The sequence below is a fragment of the Canis lupus genome, chromosome 6 (assembly GCF_048164855.1).
Source record: "Canis lupus baileyi chromosome 6, mCanLup2.hap1, whole genome shotgun sequence".
Classification (NCBI taxonomy): domain Eukaryota; kingdom Metazoa; phylum Chordata; class Mammalia; order Carnivora; family Canidae; genus Canis; species Canis lupus.
This window is the reverse complement of record NC_132843.1, coordinates 46,690,393-46,717,227: the sequence shown is the minus strand read 5'-3', so window position 1 is coordinate 46,717,227 and position 26,835 is coordinate 46,690,393. Positions and strand designations below refer to the sequence as shown.

The 26,835-nt window shown below is 37.4% G+C and overlaps 1 protein-coding gene across 11 annotated transcripts in view; it reads right to left on the bottom strand.

The window, feature by feature from the left end:
• AKT3 (AKT serine/threonine kinase 3) overlaps nucleotides 1-26,835 on the bottom strand; it is a 308,393-nt gene that overhangs the window by 139,456 nt on the left and 142,102 nt on the right. For all 11 annotated transcript variants that reach the window (XM_072830379.1, XM_072830375.1, XM_072830381.1 and 8 more), the window contains one exon: nucleotides 5,315-5,426. In XM_072830379.1, the coding sequence (XP_072686480.1) occupies nucleotides 5,315-5,426 (112 nt within the window). The remainder of the gene's footprint in view (nucleotides 1-5,314; nucleotides 5,427-26,835) is intronic.

Below are 26,835 nucleotides of genomic sequence, written 5' to 3'. Positions count from 1 at the left end.
TGGGAGTTTTTCAGGTTCTTATTCTTATTGATTTCTAAGCAATTCTACTGAAGCTGGAAAGCATATTTTATAAAACTTCAATCTTGCTAAATATATTAAGAATTGCTTATGATCCAGAATATGACCTATCCTGGTGAATGTACCATATGCATTCTCTCACTTTTGAGTGTAGCATTCTGTAAATATCAAGTACATCAAGGTGATTGATAGTGTTATTCTATGATTTAGTTGATTTTTTTTATCTAGCTGCTCCATCACTTGCTGGAAAGAATTTAAAAACCTACATATATGGGTGTGGAATTGTCTACTTTTCTTTAATTCTGTTATTGCATGCATCCATATTCATGACTGTTATAACATCCATGTCAACATATCCCCTTCTATCATTATCAAGTGTCCTGGAACTCTCTAGAATATTATTTTGAAATCTGATTTATCTTCCTTATGGCTGTTTGTATGATATATTTTTACCAATCCATTTACTTTCAACTTAGTATGTTTTTATACTTAAAGTACATTTCTTATAGACAGCACATAAGTGGACCTTGTATTTTTAATTCTGTAACTCTGCCCTTTAACTGCAGTTTTAACCTATTAATATTTAATGCAATTATTTATATGGTTGTACATAAGTCTACCATTTTTTTCTACTTCTTTCTTTCTTCCTGCCTGTTTTTTTTTTCATTATTTTAAAGTTTTTCAGAATTCCATTTCAATTTTCCTGTTGGCTTCTCAGTCTTTTTTTTTTTCCATATTTTTATTTTTTATTTATTTACTTATTTTTAAAGATTTTATTTATTTGACAGAGCAGGGGGAGCAGGAGGTAGAAGAAGAGGGAGAAGCAGACTCCCCACTGAGCAAGAAGCCCAATGCAGGATTTGATCCAAGGACCCTGGAATCATGACTTGAGCCAAAGGCACTTAACCAACTGAGCCACTCAAGTGCCCCTGCATATTTTTATATATAGCATTAACTTCATACAGTCAACTTACATAATGTACTCTGGGTTAATTAATTTTTTATGATTCTATTTCTCCTCATATCAGCATTGTAGTCATTATGTACTTGCTTTCCTTTTAGCAATTTTCCTTGAAATCATGACATTCATCCTCAACTTAGCAAAGTCTAATATTATATGTCTATACTTTTAAGCCTTCTAAGAAAATGTAGAAATGTCATACAACACTAACTCCCATTTTTCCCTCAACCTTAGTTTACATATTATTACTTTAGTAATAGTATAATCTTCATATAATTAAACCATAAAATGTTATTATTATTCATCAGATCAATATTCTTTTGGTTTACCAACTTATTTGCCATTTTGTTTTTCATTCCTTCCTATATCTCTTCTCCCATCTGGGATTATTTTATTCTGTCTGAAGAATACTGTTTGTATTCCTCTTCTGCAAGTCTGCTGGTGAGAAATTCTATCAATTCTTAACTGAAGTTATTGAAATTTTTGACTGAAATATTTTCATTTTACTTTCATTCATGAAAAGTATTTTTGCTCATTAGCACTTATTTTCCTTCAGCACTTTGAGAATATCATTCCATTATCCCAATTATCATTCCATCCCATATATTCCATGTTAACTGTTTCTAATGATATCATCTTTTCATCTAATTGGTGGTCTTTGAAAGCAATTTATTTTTTCTATCTGCTTTTATCTAGAGAGCCTATGAATCTGATTTGGTTGTTTTGTCTCTGTGGTTTTTGAATCTTTGAATCTTTATGTACTTGTTTATTTCTTAATGCTTATCAAATAATGTACATTAAAAATGTAAATAGTTTGAGATTACTTATATTTGTTTTTAACAGGTTCCAAAGAGACTAGCAAAAGTGGTTCACATTAACCAAATTTAAGATCTGAAATAATTTAAAGCTAGACTTTAATCCTTTAAAGGTAAGTCTAAATCTAGTTTATCCTTAGGTACCAACTTAAAATGTACTGATGTACAATGACCACTCTCTGGTAGGCCCTGGGTTCCAGAATAAGATTCCTAGATTTGATAGTTATTCCAAATGTCAACATATCCCCTTCTATTATTATCTAGAATTGGCAGGCACCCCTGGTAAAAGAGTGAGCTCATCTCTCTGGGTTTCACCCTTCCATTAAATTTTAGTCCTTTAATTCTTTGCAGTCAAATTGCCTCATGTATGCCTTTTTTTTTTCCCCTAACGTTTTGCCCACCTTTACTAAGAGTTCTTAGGTGGATTACTGACATAAATTACCTCATTCACCATAACCAAAATATGTATATATGCTCTGCAAACAAGTATTGGGCCCAAATATCTCACTAATGAAAGCATGTAATTTCTCATTCCTAACTAATGTTGGCAAATGTATTCAATTCAGAAAACAGAATGGAGATCCCTATGAAGCAAGTAAATTTAACTTTAAAATATATATAGTACTTATAGGAAACTGAAACAATTTTTGTAAGCTGATAGTTTATTTAAAATAAACATTAATTAAAATGTCTAACATATGTATCCTACTAAAGTTCAATAAGCCATAGTGTATATATATAGGTAAATTTGATATTGTAAACAAATATAACAAAATTTTATAGGTAAAAATAATAACAAGTTTGCACTGAGAACAGTGGTGTTCTAGGAAAAACAATGTTAAGCTTGAAGTGGGGACCAAAGGAGAAGAATGATTTGTAAATGAGATGTACAAGATGAGGTGGTATAGGAAGAAGCAAGCAAGGGAAAATATTTCTGGCATAGGGAGAAAAGAGCCAAAAAGAGCCACAAGTGATGTGAGAGTCACTACAGAATTAGTACTCGGGAAACTACATGTAGTACATTGTAGTTGTAACATAAGAGGGCATATATTCATGCACATGAACATGCGGTTTTGATTGCAGCAGGCCCATAGTGATGATAATGAAAGTGATAGCTCTAAGAAAGGAAAATTATCTGGGTCTGTAAAGTGGTTCCACTATAACAAAATAAACTATACATGAAAAATCATATTTGACAGTGAATAATTTGAAGTACATTCATTAAAACTAGAGAAAAATATAAACGTATAAGCTATCATGAAAATTATGATGCATTATTTAAAAACAAAAAACAACAAACCATCCTATCTGAAAGAAAGAGATAAAATTATTAATATCTGCAGATGCTATGCCTGCAAAGGCAAAGAACGTTTTTGGGGGAAAAAAAACCCAGTAATAACTGAAGTTCTCCTTTACTACATGTTTGCTATTACCTGAAATTTTTTCTTTTCTCAATTTTCTTACTTCTAAGGTCCTTTCTTTCCCTCAGAAGTTAAAAACTTTATAAGGACTCTCTAATTAAAACGATGTGGTCTTAGTGCTAGAATGACAAGGAAATCAAAAGGAAAAAAAGAAAAAAAACTAAAAATACAAATATTTGTGTATGTGCCATCCGTAATCAGTGAGGACAGAATGGATTATTCAATGAAAAGAAATGAAGAACAGAGCTAATACAACGGTCTCATCCTTTGGGAAAAAATAGTTTCCAAACTTGTATCATGCAATAAAACAAATAGAAGATTTTTTTTTTAAAGATAGGGATACAGCAAGAATGGATTTTTAGACTGGCAGAGAGAACACAGAAAATACACAGCTTTTCTAGTTCTCACTACATTTTTCTAAGTTTTCATTACCATTAAAGTCATATTAAATCTCTAAACACCAGATTCTAGATGAATGTAGAAAAACAGACTCCAATGGTAAATACAAAGATGCTGTTTTTTCATTTTTACTAAAACTGCTTTCTTCTAGTCATAAATGCAAATAAAAACTGTTCAGAAAAGTAAAGTAGTGATATAAGTACAGGAACTAATTTTAAAGTCTTAAGGTATGACATAAATCCAGCTTTGCAAACATAAAATGGCAAAATTAATCATGCTTTGAAGGGGTACTGTAAATCTACTAAGAATAATATTTTCAAAGAATATACGACGGGAACAATTCCATTCATTCAGCCAGTAAACGAATACTATGCTGGGTCCTGGACTATCCTGTACAGATAGAATATTGAGCAAGAACCGTATCTTCCTTGCTAGTCAAGAATCTCATAGTCTAGTGAGAAAGGTAAACAAAGATACCTGGTCTACAAGGGTGAGAGAAGGTTTTGTACAAAATGTGGTATTTTTAAGCTCAGATCTGAAAAACAGGAATTAGCCCAGTCACAATTATGGGTAGAAGTATAAGCAAACTGAGGACTTAGCATATAGAAATGCCCAAGGAAAAAAAAAATTAAAAAAAAAAAAAAAAAAAAAAAAAAGAAAAAAGAAATGCCCAAGGAAGACAGGGGTAGACAGGGAAGACCTATCAAATTGTATGTATATTCAAGACCTAAATACATCTGCACAGAATAAGACTGGAAGTGTATAAAAGAAAATATTATCTGTCCTTAACTCTGACTATAAAATTATGAGTATTTCATATATATTTCAAAGTACTCATAATTTTATTTCTAGTTCTCTTCTATTTTTCTTTCTAAAGTAATCACACATTACCTTTTTGCTTACTGATCAAAAAAGCATTATTAAAAGAATATTTATTTACTAGGTTTTATGGGAGGTTATTTTTGTTTTTTGGTTTTAAATCTGAGACAAGTCTCCTAAGACCTACTATATTCTCTTGGAAAATAAGGCTAAGAACATTTAACTTCACAAAGTTGCTGATTTGGATCAAACATGACAACATCCGTGCAGGAAAATGGTTTTGTGGTTGTGGTTGTTGGACCTAACTCAGCAGCAGATAAGAGGGTATTAACATAGAACTGGGGGTTGAGGCAGGGTTGCAGGAATGCATAGATCAGGAGGATGACAATATGGCCTTGAAGAAGATGCCACTCCCCTCTTTGGCAATGAGGACAAGTAGATGCCTATCAATCCTGGTACTGTTTTTCTCACGGAGCTTGGTCCCAATATCAGAATCCTTTTCAATGTAATACTCCGGGGCAGCCACCTGCATGATGGTATACTACTTGAAACATTTTGCTATCACTAGCCTCAAGATTGCAAATATGAACACAATCAATTCAATCATTTTTTAAAGGTAGCTTAGTTATAAAAATGTCCCAATTTGTATTTTAATTTTTAAATGTCCTGTTTTTTTCTTAAGTATCTTACAGCAGTTCTAGAAGTTTTAATATGCTGCAAGCCTTGATTATTCATCTAGTAGACCAGAAACAGAATTATTAATGGACTATAGGATTTTACAAATATGTTCATATATATTTACAAATGGTGAAGTCAGATACACATATATCTTTGTACCGATTGTGGCTTTTTCTCAAGATAGGAAAAAAAAAAATTCTTACCTTTCCTCTGGAGTATCTACATGAAATGTTCTCTCTATAACAGTGGTCCACTGGAGACATCTGATAATAAATGTGTTTGGCTTTGGTCGTTCTGTTTTCATTAACTGGCATTCTAGAAATAACATAAAATGTCTCTTTGAATACACTTACATTTAAACCAAGAAGTAAATAGTTGAGAACCATAGAGTTCAGTCCCAGGCAAAAAGCACTGCAATCTCACAGCTTTCCATGGACCTATACTCAGGTTCTTCACAACCTGACCTCAGTATTCATTTCCAATCCAACACCCATTCTGGCCACATGCTCGGTTAACCAACCAAACTGGACCATCTAAGTTTCCCCAAATACATCTTGCCCCATCCTGAATCTACACTCTTGCTCCAGCTGCTCTGACTACCTAGAACAGTGTCCACTGATTTCACCCCTACCCATATGTAATCACCTACAGTCTAAAGAATACCTATCCATTAAGGCCTAGAACCAATCCTACCTTTCCATGAAGCTTTACCTATCAATCTGGTCCTAAATCAAACATCCCCCTCTCCATATTCTCATTACTTATTATTGTATCCCTCATTTTATGCTATTTTGTATTATTAGGTATCATTTACAAAGGTATTCTTATCCCTTACCTCAATTATACACCTTTTAGACCATATATACCTAAACTCTTAGTAATCATAACCCATAGAGCCAGTTGGTCAAAAGGAATAAATTATGTCAGGGAATATCTCGGAACACTTCAAAGAAAAGTAGTATTTTGTAGTGGGTGTGGATTCTAATAGTATGGATTCTAACACCAGTATTCCTGGGTTCAACTTCTTTTCCTGCCATTATGTAACCTTGGACAAGTTAATTAACCTCTCTGGTGTTCAAATATTAGAGGAAAAACAAGTACCTACATCATAGAATTGATGTGGGGATTAATAATAAATAGGTACAATACTCAGCATAGTGTGTGACACTTCATAAATTAAAAAAAAATGTTAGCTAATATTATTAGGTGTATACCTGAACTGGACTTTAAGGATACATGGTACTGGACAATAAGACAAAGTGGGGTAGGGTTGTTTACTGACACTGCTCTTTGGAAGAAACAATTTCCCTGCAGTTGACAAAATTGTGTTTCCTCAGCGTTTGCATGTTCTATCATCCTACTTCCATCATTAGCAATGATGAACTACTATCTCTAAGTCTTTGCAGGACCCAGTCATTAGCCACACTGGACTAGTTCACTGACTTCCTTATACTAAAAAAGATCATTCACCCAAGGGTCTATGCTTATTTTTCTTCTCTTTTCTAACAAGATTTAGGGTTTCAGCTATCATCTCTTGGTTGACCAATATAAAAATCCAAACTTCTTTCCATCTTGGATCTTTATTTTGTGATGCCCATGATTAACTAGACAGTGGACATATCTACCTGGTTAAATTACTTGTTCCTAAAATCTACTATCTTTCCTCCTGATTCTGTTCCTCTTTCTGGCTTTGATAGTTTTTCTACCATCCAAACTGAAAACATGGGGTACTCCTGTTTGATACTGGTAGTATCTGCCATTACCTGGCTTTTCCAAGGATGCAGTTTTACTTCAGACTCTCACTGCCAAATGCCTCAACCTCCCCATAAAACCAGCTCTTCCTAACTCAGAAACATGGAAGGGCTAGATCCATTACTTAAAGCTAGAAACTGTATCCTAAAATACATTGGGACTCAGCACTTGTTGTGATGAGCATCAGGCGATGCACGGAATTGCTGGATCACTATATTGTACACCGGAAACTAATATCACACTGCCATGTTAACTGGAATTTAAATAAAAACTTAAAAAAGACACCTGAACTCATCCAAAAGTGAACCAATCTCTTCTACCCTTGGTCCCCTGCCAACTTCCACTACAGCTGCATCTCAGACAGCAGCATCTCCATCCTCTCAAGTGCTCAGGTTAGAAGCCCTGGACTCACCCTTAAGTCCTCCTCTTTTTTCTCATATCTCATTCTCGAAATCCTGTTGGCTCTGCTTTCAAAATATATCCAGTATCACTTCTCACTTCTTTCACTATTATCGGAACAAGGCATCATTATCTCTCACATTGACCACTCTGAAAATTCTAGAATAGCTCTCCAAGCCCCTCACTGCAGTCTGTTAACAATACATGCAGCCAGAAATCTCCTTAACATGATCAACTGAAAAAGAAATAATCTGTAGTGTTTCCATTTCATGAAGAATAGAAAACAAAGGTCTTTCAATGATGAACAAGGGTCCCACGTGACCTGAGCCTCCCACCCACCCCACTTTATTTTCTGACCTCCTCATCTAGTTAAGTATTCTCTCTCATGCTACTCTGGCTTCCGTGCGTTCCCTCAGACACATGCTGCACCCTCTCTCCTAGCATTCTGCCCCTCACACAACCCATAGCTACTCCCTCACCACCTTCAAAACTCTGAGCAGATCTCACCTTCTTACGGACACCTACTCTGACCACGCTCCTAAACACTGATCTGCACCCCTCATCCAGGACTCCCTAGCCCCTCTTACCTGATCTACTTTTTATTTCACACCATCATCTTCAAACATCTGAAATAGTATCTTTTTTGCTTATTGTCTGTTTCCTCAATAGGAATGTAAGTTCCATTGATAAATTCTTAGCACCAAGAACTGTGCCCACCTGTGCCTAGGCAGTGTATATTTTTTCCCCCTAGCTGACACTTAATGAATGAATGTTGTCCATCTGGATGAATTCTGATAGTACTAAACCAACAAGAAGGTAATTTTGATGACATAAAAGAGGGGTAAATTTCTGGAGCAACTTCCTTATATAGTCAAGAAGGGATGGGATTTGCTCGACAAGTAGAGGGCTGGTTCTATTCAGTATAGACAGTTTAGTGGCATAACAAGACATGGAGTCAAAAGGTTCCCAAATGCAGTCAAGGGAGTACACAGCAAGTAGGAGCTGGCAGAAATGATTTTCTTGTTGCTTCTACTTTTTCAAGGCATGAGGATATAAAACCATCTTTAAGAATCAAGTTGGAAGAAGATGGACTGGTGCTTTGAGAAGATATCTAACAGCCCTCTAGGAGAATGGAACAGCACACAGACTAGGGAAATATAGCAAGACAACTGGGCTGCATCAGGGGCCTGCTAAAATTTAATGATCAAGAATTCAAGCGAATGCCAGGAATCATGGTTGTGTATTTTCCCCCAGATATATTCAGCTACATGGGTGCAGCAGGTAGGTCACAGAGGACTGGATTTCTGCCAAGCTGTAATTTCACCAAGTAAGTTTGGCAAAGCAAGAAAGAGAAGAGAGGATGCAAGACATTGTGGTTTAGAGAATCAGCTGATGAATTTAAAATGCGTAAGAAGGAAAGTGAGAAGCTGATAGTGGGTAAAATAATGAAAAGGTGGGAGAACTGACAACATAAAATCTCGTTTCACAGTTAAATATTGTACAGCAATGTTACATATCTTCTGAAAATATGAATGCTAAAAAATACCAAATACAGAATGCCTATTTCTCTTTTTGTTTTAAATACGAAAGTTTTAAGATATCAACACTATAAACCAGAAGAGTTTACATGTAGATCTATAAAGCAGAGACCCAACCTGACTCTCTCTGAAGACCACTGTTCTTCCTATTTCCTTCTTCAAAAAACCCCTATTATGCTTCTACTCAGTGTTTAATACAGGCTGACGTGATGTCCTAGTAAGAAGTTACTGAGAAGGTAGGAATTATGTGCACAACTCCCCACACAGCACCTAGGATATGACAGCACATAAGGGGGACACCGTAAATACCTTGTGACTGAAGTGATTCAGTGGCTTTTAATGTAAAAAGCAGAGGATAGGGGGCACCTGGTGGGCTCAGTTGGTTAAGTATCTGCCTTCAGCTCAGGTCATGATCTCAGGGTCCTGGGATGGAGCCTTGTGTTGGGCTCCCTGCTCAGTGGAGAGTCTACTTCTCCCTCTCCCTTTGCCCCTCCCTCTCACTCATGTACCCCCCCCCCATCCCCTCCCAATCAATCAATCAAGGAATGGAGGACAGACACTTCAAAGATGGGCAGGCCCAACAGAAATATTAAAAAATGGACTCTATAAAGCAGAGAGGAGAGAATGCCCTATCAAGTCCACCTACTCTTCAGTTTTACCACTGTTGTGCTGATGTCAGGGTGACTAAGACAACAGACTTTAATATCAGAACACCAGATCCAAATCTAGTCTCTCTCACATAAGCAGCAGGGTGATCCTAGGCAAGGCACACCTCCAAGCCCCCAGGTTTTTCATCTTTAACAGAGCTATGAGAAATTTAAGATTTTTAAAGGCAACGTATTTACAACACTATACGTAAATGAAGTTTAAGTGGTATGATCTTAATAACTTCTCCATGCTATAATCTAATAAGCTATTTAAATTATTATGTATGAGATTCTAAGTAATTATCAATTACTGTAATTTACAAAAATAATAACAAAAGTGATTTTTTAAATTTTTTTTTATTTATTTATGATAGTCACACAGAGAGAGAGAGAGGCAGAGACACAGGCAGAGGGAGAAGCAGGCTCCATGCACCGGAAGCCCGACGTGGGATTCAATCCCGGGTCTCCAGGATCGCGCCCTGGGCCAAAGGCAGGCGCTAAACCGCTGCGCCACCCAGGGATCCCCAAAAGTGATTAATTACCATTCTCACACAGACCACTGAAAAGGAATTGTTTAGAAATGAACAAAATGCTTGTATTTACAAAAAGGATGGTTTTAGAAAAATAATAAAATAATAATATAACGATCTATATAGTTACACACAACTTGGCTATTTTGAGTAAATATGTGAAATATTCATGGACTCAACGACATATGCCAATTAAGGGCCAAGCACTATGGAAGATTCTGAGCATAGAAAGAAAAAGGAGTAAGAAACTCTACATACTTACAACATATACTAAACTCTGTTATTAATCATTCTAACACATGTCATTAAAAAGTAGGGATCCCTGGGTGGCACAGCGGTTTGGCGCCTGCCTTTGGCCCAGGGCGCGATCCTGGAGACCCAGGATCGAATCCCACATCGGGCTCCCAGTGCATGGAGCCTGCTTCTCCCTCTGCCTATGTCTCTGCCTCTCTCTCTTTCTCTCTCTGTGACTATCATAAAAAAAAAAAAAAAATTTAAAAAGTAGTATCTCACAAGTGGTATAAAGGTATCAACCAGGTCTTTCTGAAGCCTAGTTGAACAAAAATGTTATTATGAACAAGTAGTAAAACATAAATAAGCCTATATTTTATATGTTTCAATATGAAATACTCTATAAATGAATCCTATTTCTAAACAATACTCACTAGATTGAGATGGTAAAAGAAAGAAGCAGCTACCAAAAGCTGGCTCAACATAATTCAAGTGGAACTTGGGTCAGTACCAAGAGAAGAGGACACTCTACCACCAAATCCCAAGGTTTACTGCTGTACATAAATAAATGTAGTTAAAGAGCTGAATCTGACATCAAAACACTTGACATTTTAAAGTATCATGTTTAAACATGTGGGCCAGTTTAAACCCGAAAACTTTAGTTCTTTCATCCTAGCCATAATACAGAATCATGAACACATCTTAGTTTTCAGTAAAATGAAGAAAAATATGGACGTTTTCAGAACATGGTTCAAGTCTGAAAACTCTCAAAAGGGATTCTTATTCTTAAATTGACTCTATTTTTAAAGACAATAGTGGTTAATAAATAGATTAGCCAACACTTCATTAGAAGGATATCTTCCTTTTAATTAAGTAAATGTTCCCAATTCAAGCTGAGCCATGTTAAAATTTTACAATCCAAAGTGGAAGCTTCGAATAGCAATTCTAAAAAGCTATTACCCCGATGATTACCCCATTTTCTTGTATGACTCCTGCATACAGGAAAAAAGCATGTGTTCTAATATAAAATGCCAGGTAGCTAACTTTTATAGTATCACAGCCCATGACACTTACCAGCAAAGTGTTTGTTACACTGGTACTTGAATTAGTTATACTAAACTCACCTGAGCATGTTAAACTACAAGCCAAATTTCAAGTGTTCTGCTTATTTTTACACATTCTGAACCACAGACAACCAAGTTTATTTGAAGTTGTAATTACTCTAAACATGGAGGCCAATTAGAGGAATGGGAATATGTCAAATCAAAAAATGTATGCCTAAAAGAATTTTTTATGTCATCTGATCAGAATCTATTAAAATTAGATTTTATTTCAACTTCTATAACCTTTGAATACTATTTTTTTCTTTTAAAAATAAGTTGTACTAATATTTAACATGAAAAACAAAGGCATAATAATAGATTCCATTTATAATTAAATCACATCATTATGTGTCAACAACGCTGTCAATTATAATGACCATAAAGAGTGTATTTTAAGCCCTCAGATATAAGACTATTGTGGATATTCTTTAAAGGGGACAGAAAGCATTTCTTCCTTTTAAGTTTTTACTGTCTGGGAGCCAAAATGCATAGGGTGCAAGTAAGACTCAACACATTAGTCCTAAAAAAGATTCCTTCAATCCACAGAAAGAGATGAGTCGTGGGTGTGGCAGGTGCACTGGTCAAGAGCAAGTCTAGTAGAGGCTACCTGTTCTGTGCCATTATGTGCCAAGTACTGCAGGCACTGCTGGTCCCTCAGTGTTTCCTGTTTCATCCAGAGGACAAGCCTATAAGGTGTTCTTGTCCTCCATTCCATAAATGAATGAATAGAAACTAGCTAAATAGCTTGCCCTAAGATGCACAGTTTGTAAGAAACGGTAGAGGGATTTACCCTCAGGTCAGCTGAATCCAAATTGCATGCTCTTCAGGAGAGCTAGGAAAAGTGCCTTAAAGGATCAGTGGCCATCTGTCCAAGCACGGGGCAGTGCACTCCATCTTCTACACTCCCCATCCCTTCCCAGTGCATGGTGTTCCTCTTTTCTATGACATCTCTTCTCCTACAAAGAAATCCAGGACATTTTCCACCTGCTAACAATATTTGAGGACGGGGGAGGGCCCTGATGCATTTCTTTGCTCCTGGCTCTGAACAGGGCATAAGGATGGACAAACATGAGGATTATGCCCTAGGGAATCCGGACCCTGGCACTTCTTGTTTTTCCAAGGAGGTGGGTAGAGGGAAGGTGACTGAGAATGAGGAGCAGAGGCAGGTAGTAAGGAGGCAGCAGAATCTCTGGGTCCTCTCACTGCAGAGTCTCACATCCCACAATACCAATAAAGCTAGTAAGATTTTTCAATTACTGAGAATGAAAAAGCAATTGCCAAACTCGCACTGATCCAGCTCCATGTTTGTAGCTGTTTGTGTCTAAAGTATCTACCTATGACCCAGAGTTGACACAGCCTTCTCCATGGAAGGAAAAAAGGGAGAAATAATACAAAAAGTTCTATAAAAGAGGGGAGTAGGATTGGGTTTCTAACACTATACTGCACTCTAGAAGATGTTTTTCACTTTAAGATACACATTTCAAATCCTGACATTTTAATTATCATAAACTTCATTACTCTGGTTTTAACATGGGATACTATTTGTGGACTGAAATCATGACATGTTAAAGTTAACCTCTCCTAATACATTTTTCTTTAATGAAAATGGTCACCACAGATATCACTATTTACTGAAAGTGTACTTTCAGAGCCAACATGTTTCCGATCAACATTTCTCCATCTTGTCTTGTCCACCAAATCTTGCCTCTTTTTTTTTTTTTTAAGATTTTATTTATTTATTCAGAGAGAGAGGTAGAGACATAGGCAGAGGGAGAAGCAGGCTGCCTGCAAGGAGCCCAAAGCGGGACCAGAACTCGATTCCAGGACCGGGATCATGCCCTGAGCCAACTGCAGATGGCTCAACTCCCAGAAGTCCCAAATCCTGCCTCTAATTAAACAAAGAAAACACCTGCAGAATCCTCTAGAACAACTGCTTTCTGCCTACCCTCTGCATACTTGAAATTTCAAGTAAAAATATACTATGGTTGCTATGGAACAATAATTAAGATATGAAATGACATAAGGCTAACAAGAGTTCTAAGAGGTATGCAAACATCTAGTGGACTCAAAACATATGACTAGGCAAGCTGCTTTCTGGTTTTGTTGTCTGCAGTATAATCGCCATGGAGTCTTTTTTTTTTTTTTTTTTAATTGTGGGGGAAAAAAAGCAACACACCACAAAACATAAAATTTACCACTTCAACCCTTTTTAAATGTATAATTCTATGGCATTACGTACATTCACGATGTTGTGTGACCAAGCTGTTTTATTTACTCTTACTGTATAAATCAGCTATGCTTACTATAGAAAAATTCATGAACAGGTACAGCTAAAATGAAAAGAAAAGTAATCATCATTCTATATTCTACTACACAGGTATGACCAGTGTTTATGTTTTAATGTATATTCTTTCAGATCTTCTCTAAGCATTTTTAAAAAAATAACAATGACATCAAAGGCTCCTGGACGGGGCAGCTGGTTAAGCATCCAATTCTTAGTTTTGGCTCAGGTCATGATCTTAGGTCCTGTGATGGAGCCCGATATTGGGCTCCATGCTCAGTGGGGAGTCTGCTTCAGATTCTCTCTCCTCCTCTTCGGCCCCACCCACTCATGCATGTGCTCTCTCTCTCTCGCTCTCTCTCAAATAAATACATCTTTTTAAAAAAAGACTAGCATATGGGACATATTACATAAGTGCTCTGCTCATTTAATGTTGCGAATTTTTCATTTCAATAAATGAAGGTCTACATCATCCTACTGAACAGTGGCAAAGAGCCCACTATACTCAGATATCACAGTAGGCAGATTATAATAATCCAAAAAACAAATAGAAGTGGACCATTCAGATGTAAACAGGATGACATCTAAGCATTTTAACATAGTTTACCATTAGGTACTGTGTTAAAATCTGAAAAATTATCAAAAGCACCAGTTGTTTCAACTAAATAAGAAAAACTACTTTATATTTGAAATATGATGAAACTAGAATTTGATAGCAAAATTTTAAAAGAATCTGACAAGAATGTATGTTAGATTCCAAATTCTCTAAGGACAAGATCCATGCTCTTTGATTACCGAGTATTGTGCCTAACAACACAGCCAATCTGTGTTAGGCACAGTGTGTGTCAAATGTGTTAAATGAATAAACATAAGGAGAGAATATAGGACAAATTTAGTCATGTAACTTGTTAAATGACACTTCAATAAAGCAATCAGCAGAGATTTCCAGAAGAAGGGACTTTCTACAGGTCAAAGAGCTTCGTCTCTTTACTAAGTGAATGTAACTGAAGTGGGGGTGATGGTAGAGGACACAGCTCTCTTCCAGACCAGTAGAGGCTTAAGAAACATGCCTATTAGATATACTGTGAGGTCCTTCATGTATTCTGCTTTAAACCAGACAGTTGCAGGGGTACCTGGGTGGCTCAGTGGTTGAGTGTCTTGCCTTTGGTTTAGGGCGAGATCCCCAGGGTCCTGGGATTGAGTCCCACATCGGGCTCCTTGCAAGGAGCCTGCTTCTCCCTCTGCTTATGTCTCTGCCTCTCTTTCTGTGTCTCTCATGAATAAATGAATAAAATCTTTATTTTTTTTAAAGATAAATAAATAAATTAATTAATATAAATAAAATAAACAAACCAATTGTTAAAGGTATTTTAGGTGACAACTGGGGAAATCTGAATATGAATTTTTTATTAGATTTCTAATAAAAATGGTGGTACTGTAATTATGTGGGGAAATTCCTTATTGTTTACACGTATCTGTACTCAGGAATTTAAGGATAGATGTTATAATTTCCTAATTTACATTAAATGTTTTAACAAAATGATAATGCAAGTCTGGTAAAATGGTAAATGTTAAGTCTAGTAATGGATAAGAGAGTCCAAGAAGCTATTTATCTGTATGTCTGACATTTCCCATCATATAAAGTCAAAAATAGAAACCCTCTCCAAGATAATATTAGATTCTTTCCTCAAAGTACGTCCCAAAATAAACTACCCACAGTTTAAATGGCTGACAGTGGGAAAGAAACTATTTTTAAAATATAAAATATACAGGAGAATATCTAAAAGCCACTTCTACTTAATTAAACTCATTTAATGCAATTTACACTTTAGAATATTTCACTGGGCATTTACGTTTATAGGAATCACTGCTGGAATAATCCTCTTATTTAATACAGACTCTATAACTTAAATGCCTTGCACTTCTATTTATGTCAGTGGGACAATTTCTAGTCACACATGCTCAACACCACTTTGTGTTGCTTTGTGCAGGCGCACAGCAAGGTGAGCGAACCATACACATACAGACCAAGCTGGCTGTGCACTAAGTGTACCTTCCTTCCCCTAACTACTCCTGCTACTCAAACCCACGAGCTATAGTCATGGCCCTTTGTCACCTCTCCAACAGCCTTGATGATGGTTAGGGTCCCTCCTAAAATCCCCTCATTAGGTATCTTTTACTTGTTCTCGTTTTCATTTCTTTGCTGTACCTGATATTCTTGGCCCCCACTGCACCCCCACTGTGGTCCCCAGGACACTGACCTGCCCAGTTTTGCTGCCATCTCTCTGACCACTCTCGAGCATTTTTTCTTTGGTTCTCTCCTCCCAGCTGCACTGCTCCCTTAGGCTCAGTGTTTTGTGTTAAACTTTTTTTTAAATGATAATTTCATCCTTAGTACATTTAGATATTTGTTAAGTAAATATTTACTGTGTGCCCACATTTTTCCAGGGAACAAGCTAGGTGCTGAGGGTAGAGCAGTGAACAAAACGAGGTCCCTCGTTTTTATAACACTTGTACTTTACTGAGCGGAGGAATGGTCAAGCAATAACCAAGTAGAACAGTTAATTTATAACACAGAAGGTACTCAAAAAGATTACAAAGAGAAATGAGGGAGGGCAACAAGTTAAAATGACAGGGAGGTGGTATTACTTTAGAAAGAAGGGTTGTTAAAAGGGCATCTCTCAGGAAAACGAGGCACCAAGCAACCATCTGTGGGAAGAGGGACGCAGGTGGAAGGAACAGTAAGTGCAGAGACCCACCGCTAGAAGGAGCCCATGAGAAACAACAAGGAGTCCAGAGTGGCTGGAGTAAAAAGTAGGTTCAGGACACTGCAGGAAATGAGGTTGGGAAGATCTTCAATGACCTGGTAAGGGGTACAGATGTAATCCTGGGGAGGCTCACTGGTGACTTTGCCTCAAATGTCACCTGATGTCTGATGACTCTCAAACTTGAACCTTCCATCTGGCATGTCTCTCATGAGGCCCTATTATTTCTTCATTCTCAACAAACCTAAATGGGTTTCATTTTTTTGTTTTTGTTTTGGATACTTCAAACTGAAAATGACCACATCCAACAGTGCTTCTACTTACCTTATTTTTGTTTAATTTTCCTAATCACCCAAGAAACACATCGTCAGACATCCTTGACTCTCAACCCATAGCTAAGGCAGGAACATTCACCTTAACAATTCTTTCATGCCTCTTTCCACTGGTAACAGCCAACCAGAAACTTACCACCAAAATCTGGATCCCTGAAGTGGTCTCCTGGATGGTCTCCCCATGCCCACCTTTCTCCCTGTCCAATGCATCCCATATATTACTGGCCTCATTGGTCTTACTCAAACTCGTATTCCATAGATCATTCTCCTCAAAAATAAAAAATCTACTAGTCTCTGCAAGAGAAAGCTCAATCCCATTAGTCTGACTTTCAATTTCATAAGCAAGCCAGAATCTTTTCAAAACTTTATTCCCTACTATAAAAACAATGCATATCCCACCAAAAGAACTAATAGAATTCACTAAAGTCATAGGATATGAAATTAATATCCAGAAATCTGTTACATTTCTGCACACCAATAATGAAGCAGCAGGGGTGGTTGGGTGGTACAGTGGGTTAAGTATCTGACTCTTGGTTTTAGCTTAGGTCATGATCTTAGGGTCATGAAATCAAGCCCCACGTCGGCTCCACACTCAGCATGGAGTCTGCTTCAGATTCTCTCTCACTCCCTGCCTCTGCCCCTTTCACTTGTGCTCCCTCTCTTTTTCTCTCAAATACATAAATCTTTTTAAAAAATGAAGTAGCAGAAAGAGAGATTAACAAAAAATCCACCAAGGAGGTGAAAGACCTGTACTCCAAAAACCATAAAATTTTGATGAAAGAAATTGGAGACAACACAAATGAATGAAAAAAAGTCTATATTCATGGATTAGAAGAGCAAATATTATAGCTGGAGTCAGCACAATCCCAGGTTTCAAGCTATACCACAAAGCTCTAGTGATCAAAACAGTATAGTACTGGCACAAAAACGGACCATATGTCAATGAAACAGAACAGAGAGTTCAGAAATAAACCCATACTTATTTTGTCATTTTATCTGTAACAAAGGATGCTAGAATGTCCAATGGGGAAAAGACAGTCTCTTCAACAATGCTGTTGGGAAGACTGGACAGCTACACAAAAAAGAATGAAACTGGACCATACACAAAAATAAACTCAAAACAGATTAAAGACCTAAACATGAGACCTGAAACCATAAAACTCCTATAAGAGAGCACAGCAGTAATTTCTCTGACATCAACAGTAGAAACATTTTTGTAGATATGTCTCCAGAGGCAAAGGAAACAACAAGAGTAAAATTAACCTAATGAGACTACACTAAGATTAAAAGCTTCTGTATAGCAAAACCATCCATAAGACAAAAAAGGCAACCTACTGAATGGGAGATGATATTTATGAATGACATATCCAATAAGGGGTTAATATCCAAAATATATAAAGATCTTACCCAACTCCATACCAAAAAATAATAATAATAATCTGACTAAAAGACAGAAGAGCTGAATAAATATTTTTCCAAAGAAGACATACAGATGGCCAACAGAGACATGAAAAGATGCTCAACATCACTAATCTTTCAGGGGAATGCAAACCAAAACCAACCTGTCAGAATGACTAGAATAAGAAGACAAGAAATAACAAATGTTGCCAAGGGTTGTGGAGAAAAGTGAACTTTTATACACTATTGCTGGGAAGAGAAACTGGTAACAGCCATTATGGACAACTGTATGATGGTTCCTAAAAAAAAAATTAAAAACTGCACTACCATTATGAACCAGGAATCTCATTCCTGGGTATACCTCCAAAAACTGTAATGTGTTCATTACAGCATGATTTACAGTAGCCATCTTTTGGAAACAACCTAACTTCCCTATGACGGATAAATAGATAATGAACATGTGATGTAAGAAAAAACAACACATGAGATTTCATGGATGACATCTGAGGGCATTACATTAAGTGAAATGAAACAGGGAAAGACAAATTCTGTGGCATCACATGTAGAGTCTAAAAACAACAATGAATATACTTTCTGCTGATTCTTTCTCTTTCTTTCTTTTTCTTTCTACCTGCCTACCTACCTACCTTCACTGACTCTTAAACATTCCCTGACTCCTCTTTTCTTTCAGGTGTACAACACAGTGATTCAACAACTCTGTACGTTATGCTGGGTTCACCACAAGTGTAGCTGCCATCTGTCACCATTCACCGCCATTACAATACCACTGATTGTATTCCCTATGCTGTGCTTTTTAGTCTGTGACTTACTCATTCTACAACTAGAAGCGTGTACCCCATCTTCTCCCAATGTGTCCATCACCCCCACCCCTCCCCTCTGGCAGCCATCAGTTTGTGCGCTCTGTACTTATGGGTCTGCTTCTGCTTGTTTGATTTTTTAAAATGTCCCTGAGTATCCTATTTTTTTTTTTTTTTTTTGTCCCTGAGCATTCTTAACTTCGGGATCTAATTCACACAGATTCCCTCATCTGAAACACTTTCCATCCCTTCTACCTAGATTCTAGTCCCTGAAAATCTCTCATGATTCCAGTCCTCATTCTCGATTCCTGCAGATCTAGTGCACTTAACATTTACATTCCACATGCCGGTACCTGATCACACACTATTACATGCAGGCTGTTTCATGCACGTCTCCTTAACTACACTTTAAGTTTCAGGGGATCTGGTACTTCTAATTGTTCTGTTTTATTCATCACAGCCAGAATTCAAACAAACAAAAAAAAGCTTCAGAAAACATTTCTGATGTAAGAGTTTATCACAAATAATCTTCTTTCTCTTGTGTAACAATCTCAATATTTTAAAGTTCACATGCCCTTAGAAACACAATTTACTTTATGATCTCTCCCAACTCAATCTTACTTATATCTTCAAAATTTAATTGTACAGTTTAGTTTACATATATGTATAAATAAATCCTGAAAACATCAATTTGAAAAAAAAGTATTTAAAGCCTAATCAAGGGATCCCTGGGTGGCGCAGCGGTTTAGCGCCTGCCTTTGGCCCAGGGCACGATCCTGGAGACCCAGGATCGAATCCCACGTCGAGCTCCCGGTGCATGGAACCTGCTTCTCCCTCTGCCTGTGTCTCTGCCTCTCTCTCTCTCTCTCTGTGTGACTATCATAAATAAATAAAAATTAAAAAAAAAATAAAGCCTAATCAAATCCTTGATTGCACAGTTATAGCTCTAACACTTAAGAGATAACTTTCCTTCCCTCATAGAAAGGATTAGAGTTATAGAATAGTTAAAGGACTTTTCCCTTGGAGAAAAATTAAAAGATGGGCCTATCTATTCAGAGTAAGACAGGGAACAGTCCAAAGAAACAATGAGTTTTGGAAGATTATAAACCAACAAGCCTATTAATTTCATGAAAAACATATATAAAGATAACCAAAGAGTCATTGTCACAATCTGACCTATCTGGAAAACTCTCTAACAACTTCTGACTTTAAGGAGAAGACAGAGATGTCTCATTTTCCATTTGGGAATATTGACTCCAGATAAGCTATCCTGACTTTAAAAAGTTTCGATCATTACCATAAAGAGGCCTCTGGGCTTTCACTATAGAACCAAAATACTTCATGTCAAAATCAGTGTAAGTGCTATGTTGCACTGCAAATGAAGAGCATACTTTGGAATAAGCAGTTCGCCGAGTCCAGCAGAATTTACCAAATCAAAAACAAAAACAAAAACAAAAAACCCCAAAAAACAAACAAACAAAAAAACAACAACTCATCTTCAATCTTTTTTCCCAATTTAAATCAGTAGGGAGACCTTGATTTCCACTACACATTTCTCCAAAAATTTTTTTGAAGAGTGAAGTACCAAGTCATTATTTTGGCCTATTATCTGCTGCCTCACCACATTAAGATTTTACATGCATTATTTTTCCCTTCATCTCCCCAATAATGTTTTAGAGCATCTTTATCATTTCTACTCCACAAATAAAAGAATGGAAGCATCTGGTTTTTAAGTCACTTAATCAAAACCATCAAGTTGTTAGGGTTGTAAAACAGAGTCTCAAATCTACGTTTTCTAGCCCTAAATCCGTGGCTCCTCTTCGTATGTCACATTCTGTTTTAGGAATGTCAGCTACTTACGAGAGAAGAAGTAAAGTTTTCTTTCTTTCTAATGAACATTGTATACTACACTTATGGGTTTTCTGCAGTTGAATTGACAGAAACAGGTGACATATAGAGAGTACTGAAATCTTTTCCCCAAAGAAAACTGTCCAAATTTGTTGTTTAGTTTTTGTGCCCTCAAAAAAACTGCCATCTATTGAGAAAATAGATGAAAATCATCTATTTTCACTGAAAATCAGCACCAATAGACTTGGATCACATGATCATAAGACAAGGGAAGCTCTAAGCTCCGAGTGGAAGATCAACTGTCAAGGAATAATACTGTTTCAGAATTTCTTCATAGAAATTACATTTGAAAAATGTCTCTCTGTCAGTATTAAATTATTGGTACAAGGCTGAGAGCACATTTAGAATATTTATTGGCCAAAATGTTAAAAACTGAACAAGAATTGACATGTAACATGTACCACGTGCCTGGAATCTGATAGCCAGAATTTATTCGGGCTTGTCAATCTAAGCCAACCCTACAGATTTGCAGATTTCTTAAAATAATAATAATCTATAAAAATCAAGAGCCACCTGGGTGGCTCAGTGGTTGTCTTCCTTTGGCTCAGGTCTCAATCCTGGGGTCCTGAGATTGAGTCCCACATCAGACTCCCCACAGGGAGCCTGCTTCTCCCTCTGCCTATGTCTCTGCCTCTCTCTCTGGTGTCTCTCATGAATAAATAAAATCTTTTTTTAAAAAAAATAAGAATCAAGAGCCATTGGTGGGAAAACAATAAAAATGTAACTTCCTACAGGCATAGATACTCCTAAGAATCTTTGAGTTCCATCAATAATACTGTTTAACAAAATATCCTACATCCACAGGACGAGGATGAAGCTCAAAGGACATGATGCTCATGAAATAATGCTATAAAGAGAGTACTGCATGTTTATTTTCAATTACTTTATAAGAATATCCTATAGAGACAGAAACTTTAAACTTCATCAGTGTGCTTTTGGAAGCAGTAACTGTTGCTGGTTGGATGATTCAATTATCATAAACTATTCTGGCATGTTTCAAAAGCATTGCCATTTTAAAACATAAAAAATGTCTAAAAATGCAACCATAGTAATAGATTCTGAGAGCATGGGTTGGGGGGTGAGGGAGAAAGACAATGACAAATTGGTCCAAAAGGACACAGAGACTTCATAGTTGGAAGACTATTGTGCTGACAATTAGTAACAGGAAGCAGAGCACAAAACAAGTGAATGAAAAAAGCTGAACCAGCAATGAAAGACCTTATTATAGGGCAGAAACATTATTGTAATAAAGGGGCAATGTCCTCTCCTCCATGAAACTCTCACACAGCCACCCTAGCCTCTTTTCTCTCTCCCTGCATTTCATTTTTCCATTAGCATCTGCTCGATTGTGTATTATTTCCACCCCAAAAGAACTCCTCCACAGCGGTCCCAAATTCCAAGGCTTCAAGGTCCTTCCCTGCACCCCAGCCTTGGGCCTCATTTAACATTACTCAAATAAATAAATAAATAAATAAATAAATAAATAAATAAATAAATAAATAAATGCATTTAAATTAACATAAAGATAGGACGGGGGGGAAAAAACAGAAAGGCAGTGATTTAGCATACAACTGCAGAGAGATCCACAAAACACGTGTCCTTCAAGTTCAATTTGTGAAAATACAATGATCATGAGTCATACTAAATATCCAGATGATTCTGCTTCTAAAAATTAGTGTTTCTCCTCTGACTTCTCTAACATAATTAGAAGTCGGAAATGTTCACACATTAGTGGATCCTCTGCCTTGAGCTTGTTTCCTTAAAGAGAAGTAGCCAAAAGCTCTGAAACAAATCTTCCCATACTAGTTGAAAATCACAAGATTTGATCCCTGATACTGACATACAAACTCATCTAGAAGCATGGAGAGCCCGTAGCTTCTGAACTGCCCATGCTAGAAAATCTCGTACACCTGAGGTGGCCTGAGATGCTTTCTTTAGTCAAGCCGTGGTATAGAAAAATCACTGACCTTGAAACCTGAAAGCTGTGGGTTTGGTTTCCAGCTCTATCACCTGACATGACCACTGGCAAACTCCAAGAGCCTAGTTTTCCGACTATCAGGAAGAGATATTACATATCCCAGAAACCTTTAGTAGGATTAACAACAAATATATAAAGTCCAGAGCACACAAGTGGTAATTACTATTATTGTACTTCTCAGTAGACTGAATGTCTCAAGGAATGACTATGTGTTGCTGATAGGCAAATCACTGCGTGTCCCCAGGAAGGACTACAAAGATCCTTCATCCTACTTCCCTCACCACACATGAGTCCCGGGTGGTTGCAGGACCAACAAATATTACATAATAAACTCCTATCAAATGATTGGCCACCTAGGTATCACCTGCATGTCTGTCCCCTTGCTACAGCATAAATAGAATCACTATGGCATAAAATACAGTTCTGGAGAACACTGAGAGTCTGCTATTAAACCTACTGTGTATAATCCTGGGCACAGCACAGAGTTTCTGGGGGCACTGACTAGACCCTACTTGAAGAGGGCTGTCATCTCTGAGCTCCACATATGATTCAATGCACTATAGCCAGATGTCAGATGGACCAGAGCCCAAATCACAGCTCTGCCCTCTATCTGCTTTGAGGCTTGGGAAAGGTTCTTAATCTCTCCAGGTTTGGGTTACATTATCTCATTTGGGGTTTTTTAGGTAATTTTATTTCATGTTCTTCTTGTCAAGACAAAACGTGATCACATAAATAAAGAACCTGGTACAGAGCAGGCTCCTTATAAATACCAATTCTCTTTCCTTGCTTCCTTAGGTCCCTCTTTTTTTTTTTTTTTTAAAGATTTTATTTATTTATTCATGAGAGACACAGAGAGAGAGAGAGGCAGAGACACAGGCAGAGGGAGAAGCAGGCTCCCCATGGGGAGCCTGATGCGGAACTCGGTTCTGGGACTCTAGGATCACACCCTGGGCCGAAGGCAGGCGCTAAACCATTGAGCCACCCAGGCATCCCTTCCTTGGGTCCCTCTTAATTTCCTATGTATTAATTATAAAGTGGCAGAAAGCACCAAATCTGATGGGCATATAATCAGTTTTTACTCTACAATTTAAAAAAAATTACACAAACATCTCCTTCCTGGAAATTAAACAAATAAATCAGGTAGATATCCACATTCAGTTCAACCCAAAACAATCTATAAACCTAATCAGGTCATAAATGAGTATAGTCAGAATGGTGTGCAAAAAGAATTATTTTTACCCTTCAGAGATGGAAGGGTATCATGGAGGAAAATGCTAGGATCAGTAATAGAGATAAAACAACAGTACAGGGATCCTTAGCATCACAGGCTGGCTCATGTTATGAGGTGTTACATATTCAGTAAGTTTTTACCTGAAACAATGAGCTATATTGGCCCATTAATAATTAACTTAATGTAAAAGAGTACACAAGTGTGTGGATAAATCCACATACCTGCTTCTTATACACAGTCTGCAGGCGGAGAGCCTCCCACCCAGTACCCATCGTCTATGTCACCTTAGCTTTCCTTTATTTAAGAGTCAGGGGTTTATGTTTTTTTAAATAAACAGATAAAAAGATAATGTACCCTTTTCCAAGAGAAAAGCTATCATTTAAAACCTTTTTAGCTGAAGAAAACACACTGGCTTCAGGAGGGGATTTTAAAAAGGAATAGTATTTCTTTGCATCAGTAAAATTCTTTGATACCCTAATAGGAAAGACAATGGACAGCAATGTTACTACATGAGCTGCACATGCCATGCCAGGTAAGCTAACAGGAAGGCTCGTGCCTAACTCTGACCCTGAGAAAACAAAGTGTCTGGTACTATCACAGCATTCTGCTACAGATTTCAAGTGCCATATTCATTCCTATCATTTATCCTCCTTCCTCCTTTGATATTTTTCACTCCATACAGGGATAAAAAAAATAACATACCATCTGGAGCTTTCATTCATATCTGAGGAGCTCATACTCATTTAAATCAACAATAAGAGATTCAGCTGAACTTTCTCAGAAATAACATTTCAAATTAAGGCTATTCCTGTTACCTGGAATGTGCTTCATCTTTCGAAATCTTACTATTTCTCTAAACAATCTCAATTTCTAAGAACGTCTTCTTAATGATCCTCCCTTCTCCCAAGCTCTTCTCAATGTGTTAATTGTAAAACTTACTTCAGGACTGAAGCAGGAGACATCTCAGAATACCAATCCCAATGGTCTGGGGCAGAGTTTTGCTACTGGGTTATAAACTCTCTGAAACCAAGGGCTAACCCAGACCTGTGGATTATGAAAAGAACAGAGGCTTCAAGGTTAGCCCCTTGGGATACATGGGGTAAAATCCTGGCCCAGCTATCTTTCAGATAAGTGACTTCAACCAAGTCACATCACCTTCCTCAGTCTCTAAAGGAGAGAACATGATACTCTCCTCAGAGCGCTGTGAGGATTAGATGGGAGAACACATGTGAGAGGGCCTGGCATAGTGCAGTGCCCAAAGGAAGGCTGGTTTCTTTCCTTCCTTGGTTCTGTTTTCCCCCAGTACCTAGTACAATGTTGAGACCACCAGAGACTCTCACTAAAAACTTCCTGAATATCCATTAGAAGTTGGGTTTCCTAAAACTACGTTTCAATATTTATTGTGAAACTCTCATGTTTCCAAGTTGTGTTACTTTATTTTTTTTTTAAGATTTTATTTATTTATTCATGAGAGACGCAGAGAGAGAGAGAGAGAGAGAGAGAGAGAGAGGCAGAGGCACAGGCAGGGAGAAGCAGGCTCCATATAGGGAGCCTGATGTGGGACTCGATCCCCGGACCGTGGGATCACACCCTGAGCCGAAGGCAGAAGCTCAACCGCCGAGCCACCCAGGCGTCCCCAAGTTGTGTTACTTTAAATCATACACACACAAGGTGGAGGATTTCAAAAACAGAATTCAGCCTGTGACACTGTTAGGTGGGGCATCTAGGAAAGAGAGTCAAGGAAAGAGTCCAAGGCAGAATGTTTAAGAATAATTCAGTGAAAATAATTACATGTAGTCTGTTCTTTTATGGAAATATCTTTGAATAAATGGCAGTTAACTGTTAACCTCAGGAAGGTTCAGAGAGGGGAGGAGGGAAAGAAGAGAGGATGAAGAGGAGGAGGGAGGGAAGAGAAGAGGGAGGGATGGAAGGTAGTACAGGGGAGTAGAGAGTGAAGAGGAGGAAGAGGGAGGGAGGAAGGTTGGCTCTGCCAGGGTACCTTCACATCATTTAAGGTAAGCTACTGAAGCTCGCCTTCCCCTAAGAACAAGCCCCACTGCATCCTCCATCTTTCAAAAAAGTCATCATCTAATGGAAAAACCAAATTATTTTAAAAATTTCCCCCAATGGATGGTAACCAAGGGATCCTCTTAAGACAGTCAGAAAGATACTGGATAATTTTATTACTTTTATCAAAAACCAAAAACCACTTGTGATTAAAATAAGGCATAAAAACAGTCACTCGGATCATTCCCCTGTGGAAGTTCTGACCTTCAAGCTTGAAAGTTTGAAGAATGTGGTCTGCACCCAGGTCCTCGGAGGCCAGGGAGATGCCCCTGCACCAGCCCTGATCCTCCCTCCCTTGGCCAGAGGAGGCTACAAGTGTGGTTTGAGGGTCTAGCTCATGTGGTTTAGTCACAAGACCTCACCCTTACAGATCAAAGTTCTTGGTATTAAATGAAATTGAGATTCCCGCCCCACCCATCCAAGCAATAGCATCTGTCCTCAACTCGAAGAGTGCTGCAAATACTTTCTACCTCAAACTTCTAGTGATCTTTAAAAAAAAAAAAGAAAAAAAAAAAAAAAACAATCAAGCAGTTTCCTTCCCATTCCAATGTAATTTAGCTGGAGAGGGAGAAATGGCTGCCATTTAACTCAACTGAGCAAAATTTTACTGAGTATCTCCCATCCTACAGTAATAGTTTTATTTGTATAGCATTTCACAATTTATAAAGTGTGTTCACATACAGCATTTAGGGTTTTTAAATATTTTTTTTACAGCATCTCATTTAATCCTCACCATAATCCTGAGA